Source organism: Eptatretus burgeri, chromosome 8 (genome assembly GCF_056783735.1).
Source record: "Eptatretus burgeri isolate ZD-2024b chromosome 8, Ebu_testis_v1, whole genome shotgun sequence".
In the NCBI taxonomy this organism is placed as follows: domain Eukaryota; kingdom Metazoa; phylum Chordata; class Myxini; order Myxiniformes; family Myxinidae; genus Eptatretus; species Eptatretus burgeri.
This window is the reverse complement of record NC_140968.1, coordinates 108,571,926-108,599,907: the sequence shown is the minus strand read 5'-3', so window position 1 is coordinate 108,599,907 and position 27,982 is coordinate 108,571,926. Positions and strand designations below refer to the sequence as shown.

The 27,982-nt window shown below is 42.4% G+C and overlaps 1 protein-coding gene across 4 annotated transcripts in view; it reads left to right on the top strand.

The window, feature by feature from the left end:
• Positions 1-27,982, top strand: part of RNF31 (ring finger protein 31) — a 155,504-nt gene that overhangs the window by 32,866 nt on the left and 94,656 nt on the right. For all 4 annotated transcript variants that reach the window (XR_015061278.1, XM_085893481.1, XM_085893482.1 and 1 more), the window contains exons 3-5: positions 4,902-5,105; positions 14,977-15,150; positions 25,003-25,104. Coding sequence is in view for 3 of the 4 variants with exons in the window: in XM_085893481.1 (XP_085749607.1) it covers positions 4,902-5,105; positions 14,977-15,150; positions 25,003-25,104 (480 nt within the window). In the remaining variant the exon portion in view is untranslated. The remainder of the gene's footprint in view (positions 1-4,901; positions 5,106-14,976; positions 15,151-25,002; positions 25,105-27,982) is intronic.

Sequence of the window (27,982 nt, the reverse complement as noted above, 5' to 3'; positions counted from 1 at the left end):
AAGTAAGAGAAAACCTAAAAAATTGTGGACTGATGAGGGTAGGGAGTTTTATAACAAGACATTTATGAATTTTCTAAAAAATAACAGTATTACATTATACAGTACCTTTAATGAAGGGAAGGCAGTTGTTGTTGAACGTTTTAATCGTACCTTAAAAGAGAGACTGTATAAAAAATTCACACAACTCGGTTCACAACAATGGTCATCTTTTATTCAGGATATTGTGGATAAGTATAATGACACGATTCACACGTCAACAAATATGAAGCCATCAGAAACATTTACAAAATTAAAATATGAAAAAGAGATTAATGTCAGAAAACCTAAGTTCAAAGTTGGTGATATCGTAAGAATATATAGGTGGAAATCTCATTTTGAAAAGGGTTTTACTAAATGATGGACGAAAGAACTTTTTAAAATTGTTGATGTAATAGATACGGTTCCTTGGACTTATAAGATATATGATTTGGAAGGGGAAGAGATTTTAGATTCATTTTATTCACAGGAATTACAAAAGACAAAACTAAGCAGATAATACCCATGGGAGCAATGGGTTGTCCCTTCACTCCCTCCTACTATACACCTTTGTGGACACTGGAGGGCCAAGTCCGAGGTGTATAACAGTATATAATGTGTGTCAAGGGGTGGACGTTCTTAGATCTGTGAACCCGAAACGCAGAATCCTCAACTGAATAGTCAAGGCTTAACTTTTTTTTTTTTTTTTTTTGTATTTTAGTGGGTGAGGGGGGTGAGTTGGCACTGAAGTTGGAAAAAAAAACTGTGGTTTTTAAAAGTTTTATATTAGGTCAGAGATGCGATTTGACACAATTCTTGATGGATGCAATGAAGGCGATTTCAGAGAATGGAGAGAAGAAGCGCTGTAATAGTTGGATTTTTTCGACAAGGAATGAAGGAAAGGTCGAAATGAGAGCAGTCTGTTAAAATAGCAGAAGAGTAGTGCATTGTGAAATAGTAAAGAGTACCACATGTGTGAGAGAGGAAGATGAAGCATTATAAGATCGTTTTTGTTGTTAATATTAATGTTTGAGAGAGTTCAACAGATTAGGTCATGGAAGTGTAGAAAAAAAATAGAGGAAGAAGACAAGGAGGAAGTTAAGAGGAAGAAGAAGAAGCAGAATCAGAAGAAGGTGAGCATGTTGTTGTTGTTGTTGTGTATATATATTTTTATTTTTTTTTTGAGATAAGAAAGAGATTCGTTGGGAGAATGGGGGATGTTTGGAAAGTGGGGAGGATGAAAATTGAAGGTAATGGGGAGGATAGAAATTGAAGGTAATGGGGAGGAAAACAAAGAAACAAAAAAAAAAAACGATCGAACACCGAGTGGAACCGGTAGGCCTCAAACCTAGGCCAAGGCCTAGGCCTCAAACACCAGGTAAGAACGTCGACAAAAATACTCACAAAATAGCACGATTTTTGAAACAAAACCGAACTAAGAACACACAGTAACATGTAGGTGAGAAAATTAAACAGTTAAAACGGGGCAAATAACAACCGGAAACTTAACTTTGAGAACGTCAGCAGGGAGCCCCGAAGGAGACCTCTCGTCGCTCCAAAACCAAAACCGGAGCTTCTTCGCTCACTGCAGATCTGGATAAAATCACAAACTGGTCCAACACGTGTAACATGTCTTTCAGTCCAGACAAATCTCACACTCTCACTATATCTCTTCGAAAGGACCGTTTAAACCCCCCCTCCCCCCATCCACTTTCTCAACAAACCTCTGGAAGAAGTCCTTTCTTTCAAGCTTCTGGGTCTCACTATCTGCCATGACTTTTCCTGGGAAAGTCACATTTCCAACCTCGTCTCCAAAGGCAGTCGCCGACTGGGAATCCTCCATCGTGCAAAGTCCTTCCTCGGCCCTCTTGAGCTCCTGACCACTTACAAAGCTATTGTCCGTAGCCTGATGGACTACTGCTCTCCCCTCGGGGCTGGTGCTGCTGCCTCCCACCTTTCTCGGCTTCACGCTGTAGAAACCAGGGCATTTCAGATCATCGGCATCTCCCGCAATGAAGCTGAATTTTCGGGCCTCTCACTCAATCACCACAGGTTGGTCGGTGGTCTTTCTGTCTTCTGCCATCTCCTCTCCAGGCTTGCCCCCCCCCCTCTCTCTCTCTCTGCGATTTGTCCCCACCACATTTCCACAGGGCGCTCAAGGTCTGCCAACAACCCCTTCTGGTAAAAGTACCAAAATCACGAATCACTGCTCACCTTCACTCTTTCATTTCTCTTTTTCCCCGCCTTTGGAATAAACTCCCTCACTCTATTCTTTCCCATTCTTTTCTCCAGGCTTTCAAAACAGCTGTTCACCACCACCTCTTTTCATCCCCCATCCAAATCCTTGATCTTTTCTACCCCCAATAATCCACCCAAGCCCACTTCCTTCAATTCCCCTGCTTTCCTTCCTGAAAGTCCCTGTAATGTCCATCTTCTCTTCCCCATGTTCCCCATCCCATCCCTCTCCCTTCCACAGATCTCCTTATGTGTCTGTTCCCCACTGTTTTGTCCCTCCCACTCCCGCCCCTCTTGTCTCATGCCCCCGTGCTGTGCGTTGTGTGTTTGCTCTCATACAAGCCTCGACAAGGTATACAAACAAAAAAAAAAAACGGTAGGAGATTCACATTTCACCAGGACGATGATCCGAATCACAAATCGAAAGCCACACTGGAGTGGCTGAATAAGAAGAAATAAATGTTCTTGAGTTTTCCCAGTCAAAGTCCTAACTTGAACCCAATTGAACATGTATGGCGAGACTTGAAGATTGCACTCCATCGCCGATTCCCATCAAACTTAGCAGAACTAAAGAAATTTTCACGTGAAGAATTTGTAAAGATTTCACCATCTCACTGTACAAAGCTGGTAGAGACCTACCCAAAAAGACTCGCACCAGTCATTGCTGCAAAAGGTGCTTCCATCCAGTACTGATGCCCGAAGGGGCTGAATACGTTTACAACCAGTGAATCTTGATTTGTACATGCTTTTTACAGGTATTCCTAACATGTAACCTCCTTCAACTATAATAGTGTTTCATTTGATCTCTTCAGTCATAAATAAAATTTTCATTTGGGAAAATTGTTTCCACATAATTCATAATTAATCCAAATGTGGCATTCTTGGTAGAAGGTGAATAATTTTGCAGGCCACTGAAGATAAGTGGTGAAGCTTAATTTATAAGTGAACCCATTGATTACAAACAGGTGAAACCTATTGCACTTATTTTGAAACCTTTCAAACAAACAATTTACTCCTGAAGTGATTTCGGGTTAATTCGGCAAAGGGTTTGAATACTTGTGCAAATGAGAATCATCTGATTTTTTTCTGTTAATAAAACTTATTCACATTTTATCTTCATTTTTATCCCGCGCCGCGTGGCGGAAAGGGGATATTGTTGTCACCCAGGTCGTCCGGCTGTCCGTCCGTCCGTCCCGGCGTCAACATTTTCGCTGTGAGTGCGATAACTCATAAACTGTTCGCCATATCGATTTGAAATTTTGGTCACACATGTATACCTGAAAAGGAAGAACCCTATTGATTTTGGGTGTGGCCGGATCCAAGATGGCCGACTGGGGCAGCCATCTTCAAAAAAATGTTTTTTTAACATATCAATTTGAAATTTGAGTCACATGTACCACCTGAAAAGGAAGAACCCTATTGATTTTGGGCATGGCCGGATCCAAGATGGCCGACTGGGGCGGCCATCTTGAAAAAAATGTTTTTTGCCATATCGATTTGAAATTTGAGTCACACATGTACCACCTGAAAAGGAAGAACCCTATTGATTTTGGGTGTGGCCGGATCCAAGATGGCCGACTGGGGCAGCCATCTTCAAAAAAATGTTTTTTTGACATATCAATTTGAAATTTGAGTCACATGTACCACCTGAAAAGGAAGAACCCTATTGATTTTGGGCGTGGCCAGATCCAAGATGGCCGACTGGGGTGGCCATCTTGAAAAAAATGTTTTTTGCCATATCGATTTGAAATTTGAGTCACACATGTACCACCTGAAAAGGAAGAACCCTATTGATTTTGGGCGTGGCCGGATCCAAGATGGCCGACTGGGGTGGCCATCTTGAAAAAATGTTTCTTGTAATAAATGGAAAACCGCTTATCTGATTTCAATTATTTTTGGTTACTACGTTCCTCACCCCTGGGGAACTTTTTCGAGATGATGACCAAATGGTGTCTTGTTTCCAATTCACCTCCCTCATTATCTCGAATATGTATGACCTTTTTCATTCAATGGCAGGGGATTCCCCATCTCTGATGGTATATTTAGTTTTATCACTTTGGAGTAGTTTGTGAAAACTCCACATATATTAAGTTTGATCTGAAAGCATCATGAAATATGCTCAGGTGGCATCAAAATATGAAAAGTTTGGAGGGGGTGAATACCTTTACAGGCCACTGTACGTTCCGATTTGTGTTCAAAATATAACATTCGTTTTGAATAAGCTGTTTCTCAATCATAAATTGATACGACGGATGGAGGACATGAACCAATTGCTTCACGCTGATTTTTGCTTTGCTTGTTCGGAATAACCACTATATAGCCGTAAGGCTTCAAAGTTACCAAGTAGCTGGAGCTAGTCGGGAGCTTCGCTTTTCATCTGCTTGTGACAGCATTTGATCTTAGCATCCTTGCACTGCAAGGGGCCCTTCTGGTGCTGCTATCATGATAGTGTAGCGACTGTATCGTCACGGTGTTTGTCCAAATCGGAGAACTTAATTAATCATTTTCATTGAACTCGCATGTGATGCAGCAATATGTCTTTGCCTATTTGCTCTACCATGAGTGTAATAGTTGTGCATGCATAATATCTAGTGGTGCTTCAAAAATTGTCCATTCTGTGAAAATTATTCAACTTTTTCTTCTTTCTGCAGCGACAGATGCGTCATCTGCTGGCCTTCTATGACCTGCCCAGCTGGGGTCGTGCTATGCTTGCATGCAAAATATTGAATCGTGTTCCGGACACTGATGTGAATGACGTGGTCAGAGCTGTTCACTCTTGTACAGATATCGTGTCAGCCATACGTTACCTCCAAAAAGAGTGCCTTGTATGCAGTGACACTTACCCTGTACACAAGGTTCGTCATGTCCCTCAGTTTTTACTTATCTTTATACTTCCTTTTAAAACCACTTACTATTTCAGTTCATCTTACTGCTTGTTACGAGTTCATAACTTCTTAATTTATTAAAGTTGCTGTTATACTTCATCGCTTTGGCAGTCATACGCATAAACACCATATTTTTTGTCTTCAAAATTAGGTTTATCTATGTTTGTGAGGTTACTAAAATGTAATTATATAAATGAACAGGCAAACACACATAATATGTAAATATGGGAAAACTGCACTTACACCAGGAATCAAACCCAGATCCTCCGGTGAACCGTACCAGTGCTCTGCCATCTGAGCTCTCTGTGCGACCCACTGGCTGAACACACAATTCTCCCACATATAGAAATTCCAACAGCTCAGATTTTGGTGACAATGAAAATGTTTTTTTGTTTTTTTTTGTGATTTGATCATTATCATGATCATTATCATTATTTTGAATCGCACTTCACATTAAGTTTGAATCTTCAATAAAGTATATCCAATATTTTAAAGTGTTTCTATTGATCAATGCTGATTGTGGTATTTGGGAAACCATCCTATTTCTTTAAATTAATTGCATCCACATCATGGTGGTGGTCGTATGGCAGCTTAGCTGCCGGGGTAGCTATCATTTCTTGAGGCGCGACTATGTCGCTGATGCAGTGCCCCTCTACCATTACACACACTGGAACTGGTACTCATTTTGCCGACCTCAGAAGGATGACAGGCTGAGTCAACCCCCTGGTGTATTTAATTCAGCGGCCGACGGGGCTTGAACTCAGGACCCTAGGATCCCAAGCCGCCACCCTAACCACTGAGCCAACACCAGGCTCAGTATTTACATCATGAAGATATACGGGTCGGGGTGGACAAAGTGGTGTAAATGCTTCCCATGGGTCCCACTGACGACCTCCTTGAGGCCATTGGAAAATAAGTCATGTATTTGACTTTTTTCAGGGTAAACAGGTTGACTCCTTTTCATGCAAGGGAACTTGGTTGGATACAAGAGGAGGCCATTTGGCCATCACATTTGAGCCACCGCAACACTAAACAAGAAAAAGCGCAATCAGAGATTGCAGAATCCATTTACTCCATTTACATCTCGCACTGAAAACATGGACCAACTTCGATATGGGCATGGGTACCCATCTCACCTGTCATGGCACTTCAGCAAAAGACATCTGCGACTCAATCGGTCAACTTTCCGACCCGGATCTCAATACAACCAATGATACTCCATCTCTTCTGGATCTGATTTTGACAAATTTACCTGAAAATATCTGCTGTTCTTCCTCCACTCCAATCGGTTCATCTGACCATGTGCTTGTCAAAGTAGATATCTCTCTGGCTGTTATTAGAGAACCACATCAGCGCCGTCGAGTCTGGAATTTTACTTGGGCCAACTGGCAGGGTCTCCAAGCAGCCATCAAACTTCTCGACTGGTCTCCTATCGCTACTTTCTCCGACATCAACTCATCCTGGGAATTCTTTCAAACAAACTTGCTCTCCCTCATGCACAGATTTATCCCCTCTCATCTTCAGTTGTCTGACCTTTCCTCCCGCCGAAAGTACATTGAAGCTTGTGGTGAGGCAGTTGCCCTGAAACAAGTTGTCTTTGTCTCATGGAAGGCAAATCCAACTGAAGGCAATCTCGGTTCCTTCCTCAAAGCTTGGGACAAGTGTGTATCTACCCTCAGGAGAGCCAGAAAACAACATCCTTGTAATCTCAAGTCTGAACTCTCCAACCTGTCTCCCTCCTCCAAATCCTGATGCAATCTAGTGAAGTCTGTTTCTGGTGTATGTTCCCCTTCCATCGCCTCCTTTACCTCAAATGGCCGCACAACTGAACACCACACGTGAAAAGGCTGAATGCCTAAACTCCGTATTTGCTTCTAAATCTTGTGTCCCAAACCCATCACTTTCTGCACCCATCTTACCCAGTCACACCAGCTGTCTCTGGACTTTGTGTTCTTTTTTTTCCTGACAATGTGAAGAGTTTACTGTCAAACCTCGACTCAGATTCTGCAACCGGTCCAGACAGAATCAGCTCATGTGTCCTAAAAAGCTGCTCTGCTGCTCTTGCTCACCATCTCTCTGTTCTATTCACCCTCTCATTTGCTCAAGGTCATCTGCCATCTGCTTAGAAATCAGCAAACATTACCGCTCTGCATAAGAAAGGTGCAAAAACAGATCCCTGCAACAACAGACCAATCGGCCTTCTCCCAATCATCAGTAAGGTTGAAGAATCATCATCGCCTCAGACATGAAATCCTTCCTCTTCTCCAATGGCTTAATTTCCAATCATCAGTTTGGATTCAGACCAGGTCGCTCTACCCTGGATATGCTGCTTCTGCTCTCCCAACAATGGATGGCGGTACTCGATGCCAGTCATGAAATCAGAGCAATCTGCCGAGACATAGCGTGTGCTTTCTATACAGTCTGGTACCCTGCCCCGCTCACTAAACTCTCTGTCTATGGTAGTTAAGGCCATCTCCACTCACGGCTTACAGGTTTCCTCTCCTGTCACAGCCAACGTGTGGCCCTTAATGGAGTTCTCATCCCTGCTTCCTGTCCAGGCTGTAGTTCCTCAAGGCTGTGTTCTGGGCTCTGTCCTTTTTCTGGTTTTCATCAATGATTTCACCAACTTATCCTCTTTATCTCTTTGCTGATGACTCCACCCTCTGCCGTGCCATCTGTCATCCCTCAGACTGGCAAGCAGCAGCCTCTTCACTCTCAGTAGATCTAGATAAAATCAGAAGATGGTCCAACACGTGGAACATGTCTTTCAATCCTGACAAATCTCACACTCTCACTTTGCCTCTCCAAAAGGACCATTTAGAACCCCCCCCCCCATCCACTTTCTCAACAATCCTCTGTAAGAAGTTCTTTCTTTCAAGCTTCTGGGTCTCACTATCTGCCATGATCTTTTCTAGGAAAGCCACATTTACAACCTGGCCTCCAAAGCCTGTCACCGACTGGGAATCCTCCGTCGTGCAAAGTCCTTCCTCGGCCCACCTGAGCTCCTGACCACAGACAAAACTTTCGTCCACAGCCTGATGGAGTCCTGCTCTCCCCTCAGGGCTGGTGCTCCTGCCTCTCACCCTTCTCAGCTTCATGCTGTGAAAACCAAGGCATTTAGGATCATTGGTATCTCACTTACCTTGGCAGTGATATTCATGTCTCTACTGGCTATGAGTCAGAGGTCAATAGACGTCTGGGTCGGGCCTGGGGAGTCATGGATTCACTGGATCATGGAGTGTGGTGCAGCCGGTACCTGTGCGGGAGGACGAAAGTCCGAGTCTTCAGGTCCTTGGTGCTTCCAGTCTTGCTCTATGGATGCGAGACTTGGACTCTGACCAAGGATCTGAGACGGAGACTTAATTCCTTTGGTACCAGGTCTCTTCGGAGAATCCTTGGCTATCACTGGTCAGATTTTGTGTCCAATGAGCGGTTGCTGAGAGAGACTCGGATGAGATTTGTTACCTGCATGTTCCGTGAGCGTCATTTGCGGCTGTATGGACCTGTGGCTCATTTTCCTGACGCTGATCCTGCTCACCAGATTCTCTCAGCGAGGGAGTCTCGTGGGTGGAGGAGGCCAATGGGCCGACCACGTGCCTCGTGGTTGCAGCAGGTTGATCAGCATCTCAAGGAGATGGAGATGGGCCTGGCATCTGCCTGGGGGAAAGCCAGACAGAGGCCCCTGGAGTACCGGCGGAAAGTGGACACTGCGACGCGCTGTTGTGGCACATGCTCCCATACCTGACCTGACCTGGTATCTCCCGCGATGAGGCTGTCTTTGGGTCTCTCACTCTCTCACCACATCTTTCTGCCTTCTGCCATCTTCTCTCGGCCTCCCCCCTTCTGCTCACTCTGCGATATGTCTCCCCCATATTTCCACAGTGCGCTGATGGTCTGCCAGTAACCCCCTTCTGGTAAAACTACCAAAATCAAGAATCACTGCTCACCTTCTCTTTCATTCCTCATTTTTCTTGCCTTCGGAACAAACTCCCACACTCTCTTCAATCCCACTCTTCCCTCCAGGTCTTCAAAACAGCTGTTTACCACCATTTCTTATCTTCCCCCATCCAAATCCACGATCTTTTTTACCCCCGTTAATCCACCCCAAACCCACCTCCTTCAAATTCCCTGCATTCCTTCCCAAAAGTTCCCTGTCGTGTAAGGACCTTAACGTCCCTGTTGTGTCCATCTATTCCCCATGTTCCCCGTCCCATCCCTCTCCCTTCCACAGATCTCCTAATGTCTCTGTTCCCCACTGTTTAGTCCTTCCTTCTCCCGCCCCTCTTGTCTCTTGCTCGCCTTGTTAGTCCATGGGCCCAGGCATATATCGGTACCATCTGGGAAACCAAAGTTTTGGGCTACTAAGTTATTGGTAGGGACTATATGATTATTTCAATATGTGATAACCGTTCCAGAAGAGCAGCCTAGTGTATGTATTTATGCTTTGTGTATGTATGCATTTTTACCATTTTACCATTCTGAGATATTGACGTTTTGGGGGAAAATCACACAATGGACTATTGACACTTTTTTTTTTTTTTTTTTTTTTGTATACCTTGGTCGAGGCTCGTATGAGAGCTAACACACAACTCACAGCAAGGAGGCATGAGACAAGAGGGGCGGGAGTGGAAGGGACAAAACATTGGGGAACAGACACAGGTGAACTGTGGAAGGGAGAGGGATGGGGATGGGACGGGGAACATGGCGAGGGGAAGATGGACATTAAAGGGACTTTCAGGAAGGAAAGCAGGAGAATTGAAGGAAGTGGGCTTGGGTGGATTATCGGGGGTAGAAAAGATCGAGGATTTGGATGGGGGAAGATAAGAGGTGGTGGTGAACAGCTGTTTTGAAAGCCTGAAGGGAAGAATGGCAAAGAATAGAGTGAGGAAGTTTATTCCAAAGGCGGGCAAAAAGAGGAATGAAAGAGTGAAGATGAGCAGTGATTCGTGATTTTGGTAGTTTTACCAGAAGGGGGTTGTTGGCGGACCTTGAGCGCCCTGTGGAAATGTGGTTGGGACAAATCGCAGAGAGTGCAGGCGGGGCAAGGCTGGAGAGGAGTCGGTAGAAGACAGAAAGACCACCGACCAACCTGCGGTGATTGAGTGAGAGGCCCAAAGACTCAGCTTCATTGCGGGAGATGCCAATGATCTTAAAAGCCCTGGTTTCGACAGCGTGAAGTCGAGAAAGGTGGGAGGCAGGAGCACCAGCCCAGAGGGGAGAGCAGTACTCCATCAGGCTACGGACAAAAGCTTTGTAAGTGGTCAGGAGCTCAAGAGGGCCGAGGAAGGACTTTGCACGACGGAGGATTCCCAGTCGGCGACTGGCTTTTGAGGCAAGGTTGGAAATGTGACTTTCCCAGGAAAGGTCATGGCAGATAGTGAGACCCAGAAGCTTGATAATATCATTCAATAACAGCTCAGGATATCCAGATTTGTTTGCCTTTTCGCTTTCATTATGCAGAGGGTGGGTACATTCCAGAGATGATAACTACCAATAAGCTGCCAGTCTGCAATGGTTATCACATCAAAATATGATATATATATATATATATATATATATATATATATATATATATATATATATATATACACCAATTCAAAAATCATAACTCGGATTGGTTTCCTTAGATGGTACCGACAAGTGGAATTTCTGGCCTGGGCCCATGGACTATGTTGTACGATCTGTGTGTCATTTCTTATACATTGTATACATTGAGCCTCGACATTGTATACAAAAAATTATTAGAAAGACCCTTGTCAGGACTTGTTTTGTGTGGTGTTCGTGTAGTTTTGTGTGCATTTTGTGTACTGGCATGTTTCATAATTAATGAGACATAACTAGAACTGCCACTTTATAACTGTTGGCAGTGATGACCGGGTACCAAGACATCCCCGCTTTGATACAACCCAGCTTTGATCCAACACTTTACCCTGACCCATGGCCCCATGACGTTTATTTTTATTCATTTGAATTCAGAATGGGATTAAAATAAATTCAATTCAAATCAAATGGAAGACCAAATCCATACAGCACTGCTTTGGAGTCATCAGAAGGAACCCAAACAAGCAAAAAATCAAGGATGAAGTCATCAGGAGGAACTTGGATAGGATTCAGGTTTCGTGTGCTACTCCTCCATCGTCAAACCTACCCAAATGCAGCCAATTGAACCTTATTCAAAATAAAGAACATCAAAAAGAACCAAGATCATAAACTTAAATAATTCTGGCTGCCAAACCATGCATCCGATCAGATTGAAATTTTAAACGTATATTCCCCATCACTATTAGATCATAATTATGAAGTTTGACGTCAATCTATGAAGTGGTTCAAGAGGAATATTTTTTATTTTTATTTTTTTGTTTGATCCAACGTGGCTGCCGGACTATGTGACCTATCAATTATATTATTCATGAACACCCTTGTATCCCCCAAGGCTAGGGGAACATGTGCGTGAAGTTTCCCTCGATCTGTCTAGTCATTCTGGAGAAGTAAAAAAAAAAAATGTTTTAGGGTAAATCCAACATGGCTGCCAAACCTTGTGACCTATGATGTCATAGGTGTGAAAGTTTTGTTCCTCATGGATAGGCAATCATACATGTAAAGTTTCACCTCAATCTTTTCAGCCTTTTGAGAGAAAGTTTTTTTTGAAAGTTTTAAAAATTATTATTTAAATAAAAACAACATGGCTGCCGAACAATATGACCGATGTCATCAATTTTTTTCTTTGGACCAATTTATGTAACATGCCAGCACACAAAAGATGACCCACAGAAATTTTCATACTCATAAGGAGTAGCATTCTATGTATGTAATTATGATATTATAATGAAGGCGCCTATGACGTCACAAAAAATCACACTCATTCCCCGTGAGGAGTGCTTGCCATGTGCCAAGTTTCAATTTTTTCCATGGTGCGGTTTCAGAGTTTCAATTTTTTCTATGGTGCGGTTTCAGAGCTTCAATTTTTTCCATGGTGCGGTTTCAGAGATACAGAGGTCCAAAGTTTTTCCTTTTTTCCAACATGGCTGCCACATGACGTGAGCAATGACGTCATAATTATCATTAAAACATTGCACATGTGTAGGCGCTCCAATGGTGAAAATTTTGCATCAATCCGACAAGCGGTTGCGAAGAAAAACACGAAAGTTTCTGTGTGGACAAACAAACAAAAACAAACGACCAAATGCAATTTCCTCTCCTTTGGTGAGGATAATGAACTTGATTTTTATTTTCACTTATCCTGAATTACCTAACCCCATTCTTACCATTCACTTAATTTAGCTAAACAACCACATCCCTTTTATTAAAAACAAACTTGTATATCTCATTTATACTCTTGGGTTGGAATTTATCCGGTGCATCGACATGGGTTTGCCTCCTCTTATGAGAAGATACAACGGGGGATCTTTATCTACAACCAAAATGCAGTTGAATGATGAATGGAATCATTGGAATGTTGATTGAAGTATGCTAACATCCGTCAGAAGCAAAAAGAAGCTGACGTTTCAGGCATTGATACTCATTTGGAGAATTACCTTTCATGTTCTTCTATTCCTATGGAGGGTTAACGGCTAAAACATCTGCCCTCCTTGCTTACCACAGCAGTGAGATTACCCCAATAACATTCTGTTGATTCCATCCATTATTCTATCTGTCTGCCAATTCAGGTGGACAACCAGCCTTCATGAGCTAAACTAGTTCGTTATCATGGAGTATGATCGTACTCCATATGTAGGGATGGCACAGGAAAATTCTAAATACAGTTGAGATTTTTTTTTTTATCCCCATCCAAAGGATAAGCTCTCAGTTACAGTGCCCTCTGCTAGTACTACCCTGAGAACGGCAGATCTGTTTTAACATTTTGGTATTAAATCAAAAATATACGTAAATAACAACTAAGTTTTATTTTATTTTATTTTATTTTATTTTTTAACATATAGTCAAGGCTTGTGGAAGAAAAAGACAGCACAGATCAAAACACAACATAACAAAAGGATGCAACCAGCAGCCAAAAGGCTGCACTTGAAGGGAAGGGGGTATTGATGGATTTATTAAATCTGGTGTTGGTGTGGTTCAGGCATGATGGGCCAAATTGCCTCCTCCTGTGTGTAATTCCTTGTAATTATTGCAAAAACAACAGGACAAAGGGGAAATGCCAACAGCAGGACAGAGGGAGAAAGTAGCTGGAGACGGACAAACAATGGATGCAGGTAACAATGAGGGTTTGGGGAGAACACAATCAGTGGACAATATGTTTACATAAGTAAAATATTGGGAGTGGTGGGGTTGGTTTTAACTGGTGTAGAAAATATCATGGTTTTGTATGATGATTTGAGATGGTGGTGAACAGCTGTCTTGAAGTCCTGGAGGGAAGAATGAGATTGAAGAGAATATGGAATGTGGTTCCACAGGTCGGGAGAAAAAAAAAGGAATAAATGAGTGGAGGTGAGCATTGGTTCTGGATTGAGGCAGTTTCACAAGGAGGGGTTTGCTGGCAGACCACATGCATCCTGCAGATACCTTGTACCTGGGGGTACAAAGCACAGAGAGGGCAGAGGGTGCACGACCAGAAATGAGGTGGAAGAAGACAATGACCACCGACCTGTCAGCGATGGTGAAGTGATCGACCCATAGACTCATCGTCATCACGAGAGATTCCAATGTCTTGAAAGCCTTTGTTTTCATGGTGTTAAGCTGAGCAAGACGTGAGGAAAGGGGGTCAGCCCAGAGGGGAGAGCAGCACTCCATTGAGCTGCAGATGAAAGCCTTGCAGGTATATTGGAGCTTGGGTGTGCCAAGGAAGGACTTCACATGACGGAGGATGCCCAGTCACCGTCTGGCTTTGGAAGCAAATTTTGAAATATGTGGCTTGCACAATGGCTGAGTGAGACCCAAGAGTGTGAGTAACTGAACCTTTTTGAGATGGTTGTTGAGAAAGTAGGTAGGAGGGTTTGCAGTACGGTCCTTTGTGAGAGGGATGGAGGGAGAGAGAGAGGGCGAGGGAGATATTTGACATATTCCAAGTGTTTGACCAGTTTGTAAATTTTGCCAAGGTCTGAAGAGAGAGAAGAGGCTGTTGCTGTCTGTCTGTCAGAAGGATGAGGGATGTCATGGAAAAGAGTGGAGTTCTCAGCAAATAGATAAAGAGGTTTTTCCAGGGAGTCAGTGAGCTCATTGATGAAAATTAGGAATAAGATGGGACCAAGAACACTGTCTTGTGGTACTCCAGCCTTGACAGGGAGAGGAGAGTAAAGGGTTCCGTCGAGAGCCACAGGTTGGTTACGAGAGTTGAGGAAGTGAGTAATCCATGAGTGGAGTTGTCCTTGAATTCCATAGGCAGACAGTTTGGAAAGCAAGGCAGGATTCTATAAAAAGCTTGAGACATGTCCAGGGAGATGGCTCTGATATCGAGGGCCTCCATCCTTTTGTTGGGAGAGTTGAAGCAGCATGTCCAAGGTGGAGTCTGAATCTGAGTTGATGATCTTCGTTTTATTTTCGTTTTAATTTGTCTTATTTTAGTTTAATGAAGTTCATTGAAGTTGAATAAAGCTTTTAATGAAGATCTAGCATATTTAAAATCACCATGTTATATTTGATATAATATATCAGCAACAGTTTGTCAATTTATTGTTTCATTCTCTCTCTTTTTATGTATTTGTCCTTTGAAACAGGTAAAACACTCTCTATCATGTACCCCGAAATTCCAGCTGGTGTTTTTTATTTTTATTTTTATTTTTGACAGAGCTTGCCCTTCACAAGGCTAAAATTCCACTCTCGGTGGGTGCTGCACAAGCTTGAGAAGTTGCATATGTTGAGTCTATGTTTTGTGATTTTCTTCCAGATGATCGACATCATATTTTGTGAATGTAGTGTTTGTGAGTCATGCTACAAGAGCCACTTCAGCTGCATTATCAAGGAGAAAAACATTGCTGACCTTGACTGCCCAATATGTCCTGCACCAACCATTAATAGTGAGGAAAATCTAACCAACCTGTTCTCATTGCTGGATACACAGGTATGCTTTGTTTGAGGAAGAATCAAATAATACTGATCTAATTATACTTGACCAGCAGGTACACACTGAAATTCCACATAATGTAAAATGTCACTTCAGCAACATTATACAAAGAATAGTGAAATATCATGTGAATTTAATAGTCTAGCAATGTATATGCTCTTTAAAGATGTTGCTTGATTAAATCAACCCTCCTCCCAAAATTGTCAATTCCCCATTTGTCAAAAATGAAAATCTGACGGCGCTCACTTACACTTCCTCACTCATCGGCGGTCTGTCGGCGACTGACAGCTTCTGCAGGCGGGAAAATATTCACGCATACAAATTAGGATCGCCTACATATGTGCACCAAACCACGCCTCCCTAGCTTCATTTGTTTACGCACGAAAAATTAAGGTTGGATACTTTTTGAACACACCTCGTATATTGGTTGGTTGCATGCGTTATTACTTGGCAGAAAACATTTTTGCCAAGTATGTTGGTCTGTTGTGATGTCTGTTCGTCTGTCTGTCTGTCAAGATTTTTGCCCACAGTTTTCGAGCAATCGTTCTGATTTTTTTTGTGTTTGGCGGTGACGAGACAAGGACAGCAACGCTTAATTTTGGTGAAGATCCAGATCCGGATCCGACTACTAAATTTTTTTCAGTGGTTCTTCACCATTGAGCGATGGTGCCAAATCTATGTATAGCTTGATATCTCAAAACGTTTGTGGACAAATTAAAACGAATTGAGGTGGATGAGTTGGATAGGTGATGAGAACCAGCCAATTTGATTTTAGTGAAGGTCCAGATTCAGATCCAACTTATCCATAGGCTACAAAATGTAAACTGTTTAGCTTGGTGGAGGTATGCGCTCTACCGACAGCCATTCCATTTATCAAAGTGTTACTCAGTGATTTTTCATTACCCTCACCAGAGAGGAGGGTATTGTGTTTGTCTGTTTGTTTGTCCGTACAGAACTTACATGTTTTTCTCCACAGCTGCCTGTCGGATTGCGACAAAATTTTCACCATCGGAGCGAGTACTCATGTAGAATGACAGCCATGTTGGGAAAAATTTTGAACCTCTGTATCTCTGAAACCGCACCATGGAAAAAAATTGAAACTTGGCACATGGCAACTACTCCTCATGGGGAATAAGTGTGATTTTATGTTTTATGACGTCATAATTGCATATGTAGAATGCTACATCCGATCAGTATAAAATGTTTTGATGGTCATCCGGGGATAAATTGGTCCACTGAAAAAAAATTGACATCATCGGTCACGTGAATCGGCAACCATTTTTATTTATTTTTTATTTTTTAAATCTTCAAAAATCTCCGAAATGGCTGAGTAGATCGAGGCAAAACTTTGCACATATGACCACGTATCCATGAGGTACAAAACTTTCACATGTGATGTCATAGGTCACATGGTTTTGCAGCCATGTTGGATTTACCCAAAAACTTATAAAAAATATTCTCCAGAACAGCTGGACAGAACGAGGGAAAATTTCACACAAATGTTCCCCAAGCCTTTGGGATACCAAGGTGTTCACAAATATTTGATATCACATGGTCTGGCAGCCATATTGGATTAAGCAAAAAATCTTTAAAAAAAAAATTCTCTTAAACCGCTTCATCTATCGAAGTGAATCATCACAATTATGATCCAATAGTGATTTACATTTCAACCTGATCGGACGCATGGTTTGGCAGCCAGAATTATTTAATTTTTACCTGTCACCGAAGGTAAAGGAGATTATGGTTTCACCCCTCTCTGCTTGTTTGTTTGTTTGTTTGTGTGCAGGATGTCTCAAAAACTTGTGGACTGATCCGGATGAAATTTTGTGAACAGGTTCGATGTGTGACAAGGACGAACTGATTAGATTTTGGTGAAGATCCGGAGCCGGATCCGACTACTAGAATTTTTTAAGTGACTTCACCGTTGAAAAATTGGGCTGAAAATGATAAATACACAATGCAAAATCTCAAAAAGTTTGAACAGATTCAGATGAAACTTGGTGGATGCATTATGTTTGTCAAGGACGAATCAATTTGATTTTGGTGAATATCCAAATCCAGATACAATTATTATTTTTAATTTATTAAGAGTTTAAAAAAATTATTATTATTATTAACTTTAGCATTGAGAGATGGGCCAAAAACGATATCAAGCATAATATCTCAGGAAGTTGTTGATAGATTATGACAAAACTTGGTGGATGAGGTGTGTTGGTGACAAGGACAAGCCAATCAGATTTTGATTAAGGTCCAGATGCAGATCCAGCCTATCAGTGGGCAACAAAACGTAAATTCTTCAGCCTGGTGGATGTGTGTGCTCTAGTTGGTGCCATTCTAATTTTCTCAACACACCCATCGCGAAGAGTGGGGTTAAGCAATTGGTTCATGTGCGACTGTCCGTCGGTCCGATCGAAACGATCTTGTAGCATACCTGCCTGCCATACTGCTGAAACATTGGCTTACCTTTTCACCAAGCCCAGATGAGCTTGAGCCAGGGTGGGGATCATACATTTATTATTATTATTATTATTATTATTATTATTATTATTATTGCCCAATGATACGACGAGTGTTGTTAATATTAGTAGTATAAGTTAATGTATGCTTTGTTGCAATGTTATCGTACTTTTTGGTATTTATTTTGTAATTGTAATGCCATGCTGTGGACAGACCTATTTAGCTGCTCTATACACCTAAACATGCCGCGAGTTTAAAATGTGGGAATTATTTCGCATTCTTTGTAGTTAGTTAGCCAAATCAACTCAGGAGATCATGACAATCATTTTACTCTCACATTCCACATCAGAAAGCTCAAGTACAACTCCACAAAAAACATCACACACACACACACACACACACACACACACACACTCACTCACTCACTCACTCACTCACTCACTCACTCACTCACTCACTCACTCACTCACTCACTCTCACACACACACTGGCAGTGATACACGAGCGGCATGCCTCACCAGTTCTCTCGCCGCTTCCCCACATGTAACTGCCGAAGGCGATCTGAGCACTTCTGTCTTGCCGACCGATGAGAGAATCGGAGAGGGAAGACCCATGAAGACTATGAGTGACGATGTTCGCCATAGAACATGCGTCCGAGAGGGATCGCGGAGGGAGCATCGGTTTGCGGCATATAAAATGCGGCCTATGAATCGACTTCAGCTTGCAGCCTGTGAGTGGCGCTATGAAGTAGACCGAGACACTGGCAAGTCTGCAGGGACCCCAGATGAAGCCTCTGCCCGAGTGGCGAACATTGAGAGGAAGACAAATGTGGCCCGTTGCCATTTGAATCAATGCTGTAAGGTGGGTCGAACCGCCGGCACATCTGCCGGACCTCAGACATTTTTGGAGCTTCTTCACTGAAGGCGGACAACAAAAGGAGAACGAATGAGGTACGTTGCCGTGTCGATCGCGTACGTACCAGACTCTTGAACGGGCTACTTGGCGATCCTGAGACCCAGAGGGTAGGGGCCTATGGTGTAGTAGGGGAGTATATCTGTAATAAGGCTGGGGAGGAGCTGTGAATTGATAGGGAAACGTGAATGCCTGCGAAGCATTGCTAACAGTGGGTCTGATAGATTGAGATGTTGCTTTGTGAACAAATGTGGTTCCGATGAACCGCGTGAAGCTCAGGACGCCAGAAGTGAAGGTTTGATGGAGGATGTGATTGGCATGGCCATGGTTAAGGGGCCCACTGGGATGTGGAGAAGGGGAAAAAGAAATGTGCACGGCTCTGTGGTGTGCGAGTCGGGGAGGTTCTGTGAGGCAGACCATGGTGATGTGTTGATTGTGACGCCGGGAAATTCCGGGGTATTGACCTTGATGGCAGATGTCAGCCATAGCAATGAAGGTCAGGGGAAAATGAGCGCAGTGTGGTGCAGTGTGACTCATGCACAATCCAGAGTCTTGGGCGAGATGTATGGCGAGTCTCCGGGCAGAGTGGTCTTCAGTTGAACGGGAGGAGGTGATGAAGCCGAGGCACGGGGAAACAACGGAACATTTTGTTTTGATAAAAAGGAAAAAAACGTCTCAAGCAAAGAGTCACAGACCTCCTATCGGGGAAACCCTATGTCTGTGCGTTCAGTTGAACGGGAGGAGGTGATGAAGACGAGGCACGGGGAAACAACGGAATATTTTGTTTTGATGAAAAGGAGAAAAACATCCCAAGCAAAGAGTCATAGGCCTCCTATAGGGGAAGCCCTATGTCTGTGCGACCACTCTCAAGAGTAGGAAAGTGCGCTGTAAAAAATAATGACTGCACCTTCTCAAGTGAGGAGAAACATCACCTTGCAAAGAGCCATGATTATGCCCCAAATCAAGAAGCTGTAAGGGTATTAACTGTCTCAACACCATCAAAGACAACACTCTGGAGACAAAAGCTACCAACAGAAACCTGAAGTATGGAGGAGAAGGAGGTCACCCTCAAATGCAGAATATATTCCATGCATGAGGCACGGGGGAGGAAAGGTAAGGGTGAGCGGTTCAGGGACCAGCTGAAAAAAACGAAATTGGTTACTGGGGCAGAGAGGGTCCCCCTTGATAAATTTAAGAAGGTTTGTTCAACATAAAAGATATCTAGATAAAGATAGAATAGAAGAAATTGCATTCAGGGCAGGGTAACAAGCGGCAAGAGATATTAGAGTGAGGGGAGCTAAGTCCTCGTTTGAAGGTGAAAACAGTGATGGCAGGAATTTGGCCAAGATGGCACGAGAGGAAGTTTTGGCTGTGCAATTAGATGGGGACCCAAACCCAAACATATAGAGCCTGTCCAAAAGTGGCAAAGAAAGAGTGTGGCAAAAGGAGAGAACAAGGGTGTCCCCATGAAAGAGAGACAAGGACCAGGTGAGTCGGGCACAGACGCAGGGGAAAACAGTGGAAAAAGTGGATGATGATGGGCAAAAAGATGAGGGAGAGGATGAGGGTGAAGATGATGAAGAGCAGTATAGGTTGGAAGAAAAGTTGGCCAACAAAATAGAAGAGATGAAATTGATAAAACTAAGAGAGAGACCACGGTTAAGGGGCCCACTGGGATGTGGAGAAGGGGAAAAGAAATGTGTATGGCTCTCCATTGCTCTATTGCATGGAAAACACCAAATAGACAAAAATCTTAGTGAGGCAAACCAAACCATTCAATGAGAAAAATGATTTCAAAATCGTCCCCCTTGAAGGATATCTATATCGTGTGTTTTGCAGCAGCACTATTCATTCAAGAAAAGCAACGGGCAAACAACACCAGAACAGGAAAAAAAACAGTCCCTACAAATAGAAGCAAAATCCCACCATGGAAACAGAGATTAGAGACGAAGAGAGCAACTGAGGAAGGAATTAGGTTAGACAACAGTTCAGGAAAGGAAACAGAAGTCCAAAACTAAAAAAATCCAAAGAATAAAAAACAAATACCAAATCAAAGACAAAGACCTTGAGTGCTTGGGTGCTGAAAACAAACTCAAAGTAGAAATGATAGCAAGAAAGATTAAAAAAACTGAGGAAGCAACCAACAGGAGAAAACAAAACCACATGTTTGAGAGTAACCCAAAGAGATTCCACCTTGAATTAGGGAAGCAAAAGCAGAATGTGTCAACTCCCCCTGAAAAAGAAAAACTAGAAAAAAATCTGGAAAGGAATTTTTGAATTTTTAAAGGAACATAACAAAGAAGCAGAATGGATCCCAGACTTGGAAAGAAGAAGCAACATCTGGAGGAAATTCCCCCAGTGATTACTGATGAAGGAAGAATTAGAAAACAAGTTCAAAAAATACCAAACTTAAAAAAAAACCCAGGTCCAGATGGAATTCCAAACATCTGGCTAAACCAACTTGATGCTCTCCACAATAACTATGCCAGAACATTCAATGAACTGATCCAAGAGGAAAAGGCAGTGGATGAGTCACTCGTAGAAGGAAACACATTTCTCCTCCCAAAATCTGAAGAAGCCAAACTTCGTCATAAATACCAGCCAATAGCATGCCTACCAACAACATACAAACTTCTAACAGGAATCAATCATTACGGAAATGATGTACCATCATCGAACACAACAATGGAGGTTTGGAGGCAGAACAAAGGGATGTAAGAGAGGTTGTTATGGACCACCTATTACTGAACAAGGCTGTACTTGAAACTTACAAAATGCGAAGAGAAGAACCAAATTGTCCACCACCTGGATAGACTGTAAGAAAGACAGTGTCCCACATTTGTGGTGATAAAATGCATGCAAATATACATCAATCCCCAAATAATCAAACTTGTTGAGAATGCAATGGAGCTTGGAATACACGATGTGAAGATACGGTGTGGGATCTTTCAGGGAGACAGTCCTTCCCCCCTCTTGTTTTGTCTGGCTTTGGACCCACTGAGTAACCTCATCAACAAATAAGGGCATGGATGCACCCCAACAACCAATAGAAGAATATCCAAAGAAACAGGAAAGGTGACACACCGACTATACATGGATGATTCAATGCTCTTCACACTGAATGACAAAAAATTGACAGAACAGCTAAAACTAGGAAAATGATTCTCTGAGAACATTCAAATAGAATCTGCACTAGATAAGTGCAGCATGTGCACAGTTGTAGAAGGTAAACCAACAAAAACAGACAACATAAAAATTGACCTTCAAACAACAATATAGCAGTAAGAAAACAAAGCATGATACAAATACCATGATACATGATACAAGTAGAAGAGGGCCACCAAATATGTCACAAACAAATACACAAAAAATCACCAAAGAATACCTATGAAGAACGAAGCAAATCCTGAAAACGTACCTCTCCCCAAGAAACAAAATCAAAGCCATAAACCAACTCGCAGTCCCAGTGTTCCAATACAGCTATGGAATAATATACTGGCCTCAATCAGAAATCAATAAGTTAGACATCAAAACAAAAAAACTCTTCACCTTCCACAAAATGTTCTACAAAAACCAGTGCATCCCGAGAACGTGCCTGCAGAGACGAGAGTGAGGGAGCGGCCTGATGGAACTCAACCAGGTGCACAGAGCAACGAGTGCAGGACTCGCTGAGTATCTGAACTATTCACCAGACTATCAGATTCAATTTGTAAACAAACATGAACACAACAAACCTGAAAAAGATGAACACAACAACCTCACTCACCTTGCAAGAAAGTTCCAAAAATAGGTGCAAATAGAAGATACTGCACAGGAAAATGAAACGGCAACAAATACAGCCCCAACAATTGCAAAAATGACAAAATAAATACAGTATATTAAAATAAATATCAACAAATATACACCAACAACTGGGAGAACAACAAAAGAGCAGGAAGGGACCGAATTGGGATCGACAAAGAAGGGTCGTTGGAATGGCTAATAAGAGGTCAGCTCAACTGGGACGGAGAACAAATAATAAATGCCCAAGATCAAGGACACTACACCAATGGATTTTAAAAGATGGTGGTACTGAGCCAGATGGACAAATGTAGGTTCTGCAAGACAGAAACAGAAAGCACTGGTCACCTGCTTTCGGGATGTAAAAAACTTATCAGAACAACTTTACACACAATGGCACAACAAAGTATGCAAAGTGATTCATTGGCAAATCTGCAAAAATCTCAACATCCCAGTTCCAGAAAACTCATGGAAACACAAACCAAGGGCAATCATTGAAAATAAGAACGTCAAGCTCTCCTACGACCTAATGATCCCATCGAGCATGAACATAGAAAGCAAAGCCTTGTGACCGGTCATTGTTCTCAGGAACAAAAAGAAGAAGACAGCATTGCTGATTGAGATTTCAGTACCTGGCGATTATGGCTAAAATAATTCAGAAATCAAGAAAATGACCAAATACCAGGACCTCAAAAATGAGATTAAGAGATCTTGGAAGCTGAAGAGCATCGAAATGGCATTGGTGATAATTGAAGAAACAGGAGTAATAAAGAAGAACTTCACTGAGATTTTGAAAAACATCCCCGGGAATATTACCACAAACCAACTACAATTGGAGGTAGTTTGGGGTTCGGTGACTATCCTGAAAAGAACCCTTAGAACAAAACTCTGAGAACAACAATGTTGAACAGCTTTGGCTGTGAACTGTGATCCCTTACCAAAGAGGAGGTGGATACTTTGAGTTCTGGGAGGGCTTCGTTCCATTTCATCCAACTTGCAAATGGAGAAAACAACCAACACACACACACACACACACACACACAAACACACACACACACACACACACACACACACACACACACACACACACACACACACACACACACACACACACACACACACACACACACACACACACACACACCTCATCCATTTCGAGTAGATATGCCTTTAAATGTCTTTAAACCTCCATTTAAATTGCATTTTCTATTTGAAGACTGCAGAAAACAAATCACCTTCATAATACCTCCAAAAGCCATGCAATATATTGATATATAGCATTAAAGGGCGTGGTATGTGTGTCGGGGTAAAGAAGAGGCCGCCATGATGGCTATGTACGATGCTTAATGATGCTGCATTCGATGGTCATCAAGAAAGCCTCCATCTCCTCAAATGCTACTCACCATTGTCTTATTACAGTGTATAGGATTGCTTCAGGAGCAATAAACTTCTTGATTTTTTTTCAAAAACGATCTTTAAAATCATTATCTTGTTAAAATTGAAGTACATGGAGGATGGCCTTGCCACTTGTGGCTTTCCCCTTCGTGGATTCGTTATATCATGATGATGTGGCTTCAAGAACACATAAATGTGCTTCAGTACGCGCATATGCCACAATCTGGAACCGGTCACCGTGATAGTCCTGCTGATAGGAGGTGCCGACCAATGGCAGAATCACTTTGAGCAGGCGCATTCTTCTGGAACTTGAACAATCCCGTGATTCTGCCATTCTGTGATTCTGCCATTGGTCAGAACAAAGTGATTCTGCAATTGGCCTCCCTGTCAAATTTTCACTGGGATACCACTTCACCGATAACGTCATGAAAAAAATCACATGCGTTCTTGCCATGGGCCAAGTTTCAATTTTTTCCATTTTGTAATTTGGGAGATACAGAGGTCCAAAGTTTTTCAGTTTTTCAAAGATGGTGCCTGTACCACGTGACCTATGATGTCATAGTTATCAATTAAGTATGCTATAAAAAAGATACATACTATGGTGAAAATGTGTCGATCGGATTTACGGTTCCCGAGAAAATTAATTTTAAAGCGAAAAATCCCCAAAATAATAAACAGAAGAAATACAATAGGTGACCCAGCCTTGTAGGCTTGGTACCCTAATAATAATAATAATAATAATAATAATAATAATAATAATAATAACTCCATCGAATAAACTTTATTTATGATCTTAATGACTCTTATTGATGAAAACATATATCACCAAATCAATGCACTAATTAAGAGTACAGTTTGGACAAAGTTGAGGTCTCTAACTCTGTTTTCCCCATTACCCCCCTAAGTTTGTGGATTTGCAGTTTACGGGTATTTTCAAGAATGTATCCCTCACGAACGACATGACCCTCCTGTAATACACTGGAATCGTGTTCTTTGAACTCTCTACTTTTTAATGTAATCCATCCAGGAGAATGATTCACCCATGACATGTCCTGGTTATTGATGAGATGACAAGTCAATATGTTGTCATTGTCATACCTGTGCATGCTGTTACTTTGTGCTGGTTGTTAAAAAAACAACCCCCCTTCCATGGATTTCATGAGGGTTGAATCTTGTTGAAATTAAATAATTTGACATGAACAAAAACGTTTTCAAGTTTTTGAAATGTTTTCTCCACAGTTGCATTGGTTTTATTGACATGGAAAGGTAACGACTAAAGATGCTCATTTTCTCTCCTTTCCATAGCTTCGAACCTTTGTGGATTCCGATGTGTATGAACTTTTCCAGAGTAAAGTTCGTGATCGTGCACTGATGATGATGCCAAACTTCCGTTGGTGTGCAAACAATGTATGACTTTTTTTTGTTCTTTTATAAAAAAAAAAATTCTCTCACTGTTATCCTAAACTGTTCCTTCACTGAAATCACTTTTGACTTGCGTTCTAATAACACTTCTACTAATTATAATTTAATAACAGTTGCGCATTGGCCTTCTTCCTCACCCCACAACATTTTTTGCAACTTGCTACACACAGCTGGGGCAAGTAAGTGTAAAAGATAGTGTCCTGATTAAATGAAAGTGGTGGCTATGATGCACATTCTATATTTAAATGATAGAAACAAAAATAAACAAGACGATGAAGGTCGGCAAGATTGCAGGTAGATGTTGAGGAACAGAGTCGAAGAGAGTTTGGTCATTTTGAGAGAAAGGTGAGATATTAGTGAGCCACTAATTCTTGAAGTCCTGGTCGGAAAAGTGGAATTGAACAGGAGTCAATAACTTGAAAAGAATGACTAAAATAATGCATTGAAGGAGAAGGAGAACTGAGAGTTTGGATATCGTTGTATTTTAAAAGGAAATCTTGTCATCAAGAACTATTTGGAGATCTTAGCCAAAAATATATCATAGTTGGCTGAATGCAAGACTAAGGACAACAATGATTATACCACAGCTAAAGGTTTATTAAAAAATTTGAATTTGCTGAATAATCCACACCCAATCCAGATTTAGCATTTTCAAATTATCCATTTTGAGTATCATATCAGATGTTTCGATCTTTCTGTGCATAAGTGAGATGGGATTAACCTGTGCATGAGAGGGAGCAGGCTTTGTGGAGGAATTCCCAGGCAGCATCCATATTGGGGGTAGTGCAGATGATGGACCAATCTTCAAGTGAGAGCAGCTTACAGTTATTGCCAAGCCTGGTGTTGGCTTAGTGGTTAGTGTGGCGGCTTGGGATCCTCGGGTCCTGAGTCCAAGCCCCGTTGGGCCGCTGAATTAATACACCAGAAGGTTAACTCAGCCTGTCACCCTTCCGAGGTCAGCAAAATGAGTACCAGTGCACTGGTAAGGGGGACACTGCATCAGCGGCATATCCGCATCCCAACCAATGATGCAACCAGCAGCCACAGGCTGCACTCGATAGAGAGAGGGATAGTTATTGCCAGTCGGCCAGGGTGAATCACCACACTGAGGTTACTGAGGAACCTCTCCGACAACAGCCAGACTGATCTAGACTCTCAAAAGAACATGACCATATGAACAAATTGGAGCCATGGAAGGTACAGTAGAGATTGGAAGGAAAGTCCTATTCCTCATCTTCATCAATATCTCTTACTCTGGAAAATCCTCATCCTTCAGATAGGCAGTCAGCAGCCTCTTTCATCTGCAGAATTTCATAGAATTACGAGCTGGTCAAACACTCGGAATATCTTTCAATCCTGACAAATCTCACACTCTCACTCTGTCTTTCTGAAAGGACCTCCCACCTACTTTCACATCAATCCTGTTAAAATAATTCAGTCACTGAAACTTTTGGTTACATTATAAGCTATGACCTCTCTTGGGCAAACCACACTTCTAAGTTGCCCTCCAAAGCCAGTTGCTGACTGGGCATCCTCCATTGTGCAAAGTCGATCCTTGGCACACTTGAACTCTTATCCACCTACAAGGCCTTCATCTGCAGCTTGATGGAGTACTGACTGCTCTTCCCTCTGGGCTGGTGCCCCTGCCTCACACCTTGCTCACCTTGATGCCTTGGAAACCAAGGCCTTAAAGATCAATGGAATCTCATGTGATTTAGCTTTGTCTTTGGGCCTGTCACTTTCATATTGCAAGCAGGTCGGTCTCTGTCTTCGACCACCTCCTTTCAGTTCTTGTACCCCCTGCTCTCTCCGTGCTCTCTCATCCCCCCCCCCCAGGTTTCTGCATGATGCATTCAGTCTGCCAGCAACCAGTTTCTGATGAAACTCCTAAACTCCAAAAGTACTGCTCACCTCCACTCATTTATTCCTCTTTTTGGCCCGCCTGTGGAACCAAACTTCCACATTCTCTTCAATCTCATCCTTCCCTCCAGAACAAGCAGCTTTTTCACGATCATCTCAGATCATCCCCCATCCAAAACCATGATATTTTCTATCTCTGCTAACCCTCCCCAAGCCCACCTCTTTCCAAATATCCAGTTTTTCATTCCTGAGAGTTTGCTTCTGTGCCCATCTTGTCCACCCCGTGTGTCCTCCATTTGCCCTCGTTCATCCCCACTTCCTTTGTTTCTCCAAGTCACCCTCCATTTTGTCCCTCAATCCTGCTGTTGATTCCCCCCCCCTTCCCCCTCTCTTTCTACTGTTCCTTTTGTTCTGTTATGCCCTGATCCTTTCTATGTTCTAGCTCCTCCACAAACCTCGACTTTGTATCCAAAAATTTTTTTTTTATATAAAGTGGGTCACTAACAGATCCAGAAGGGAGGATTTGCTTTTGCCATAAATCCATGTCAGAAAGTTCATCGATTGGGTCAGGCACATGGAGATTGAGAAGCCATTTGTGGCAAATTTCCAAAGTGGTGCCAACTCCAAGTCAATTGCTATGTTGAAATCATTGTGTATGAGGAAAAGAGTTGGTGTGGGTGGTTGTAAGTTGATGCCTGTTGACAAAGAGAGAAATGTAAATGGGGAGTCACTGTTAAAACAACACAACACACAGACAAACAAGGAGTGTTTGCAGAGAGGCAAGTGCAGCCATAGGTACTCGTGGGGTTTTAGAGGGGTGAGAGCCATGTACATACAGTGAGAAATGGAGTGCTTTATTAAGCCCTCCCACTCCAGCATAGGGACTTGTGTCAAGCTTATTGCTGTTGTAGGGTTTGTTTCTGCAATTGGCACCCCCATTTTTAATGGTACCACAGAGTTCGTTCAATGCGAGGAGAACTGGTTCTTTTTTTTTGCATCCCTT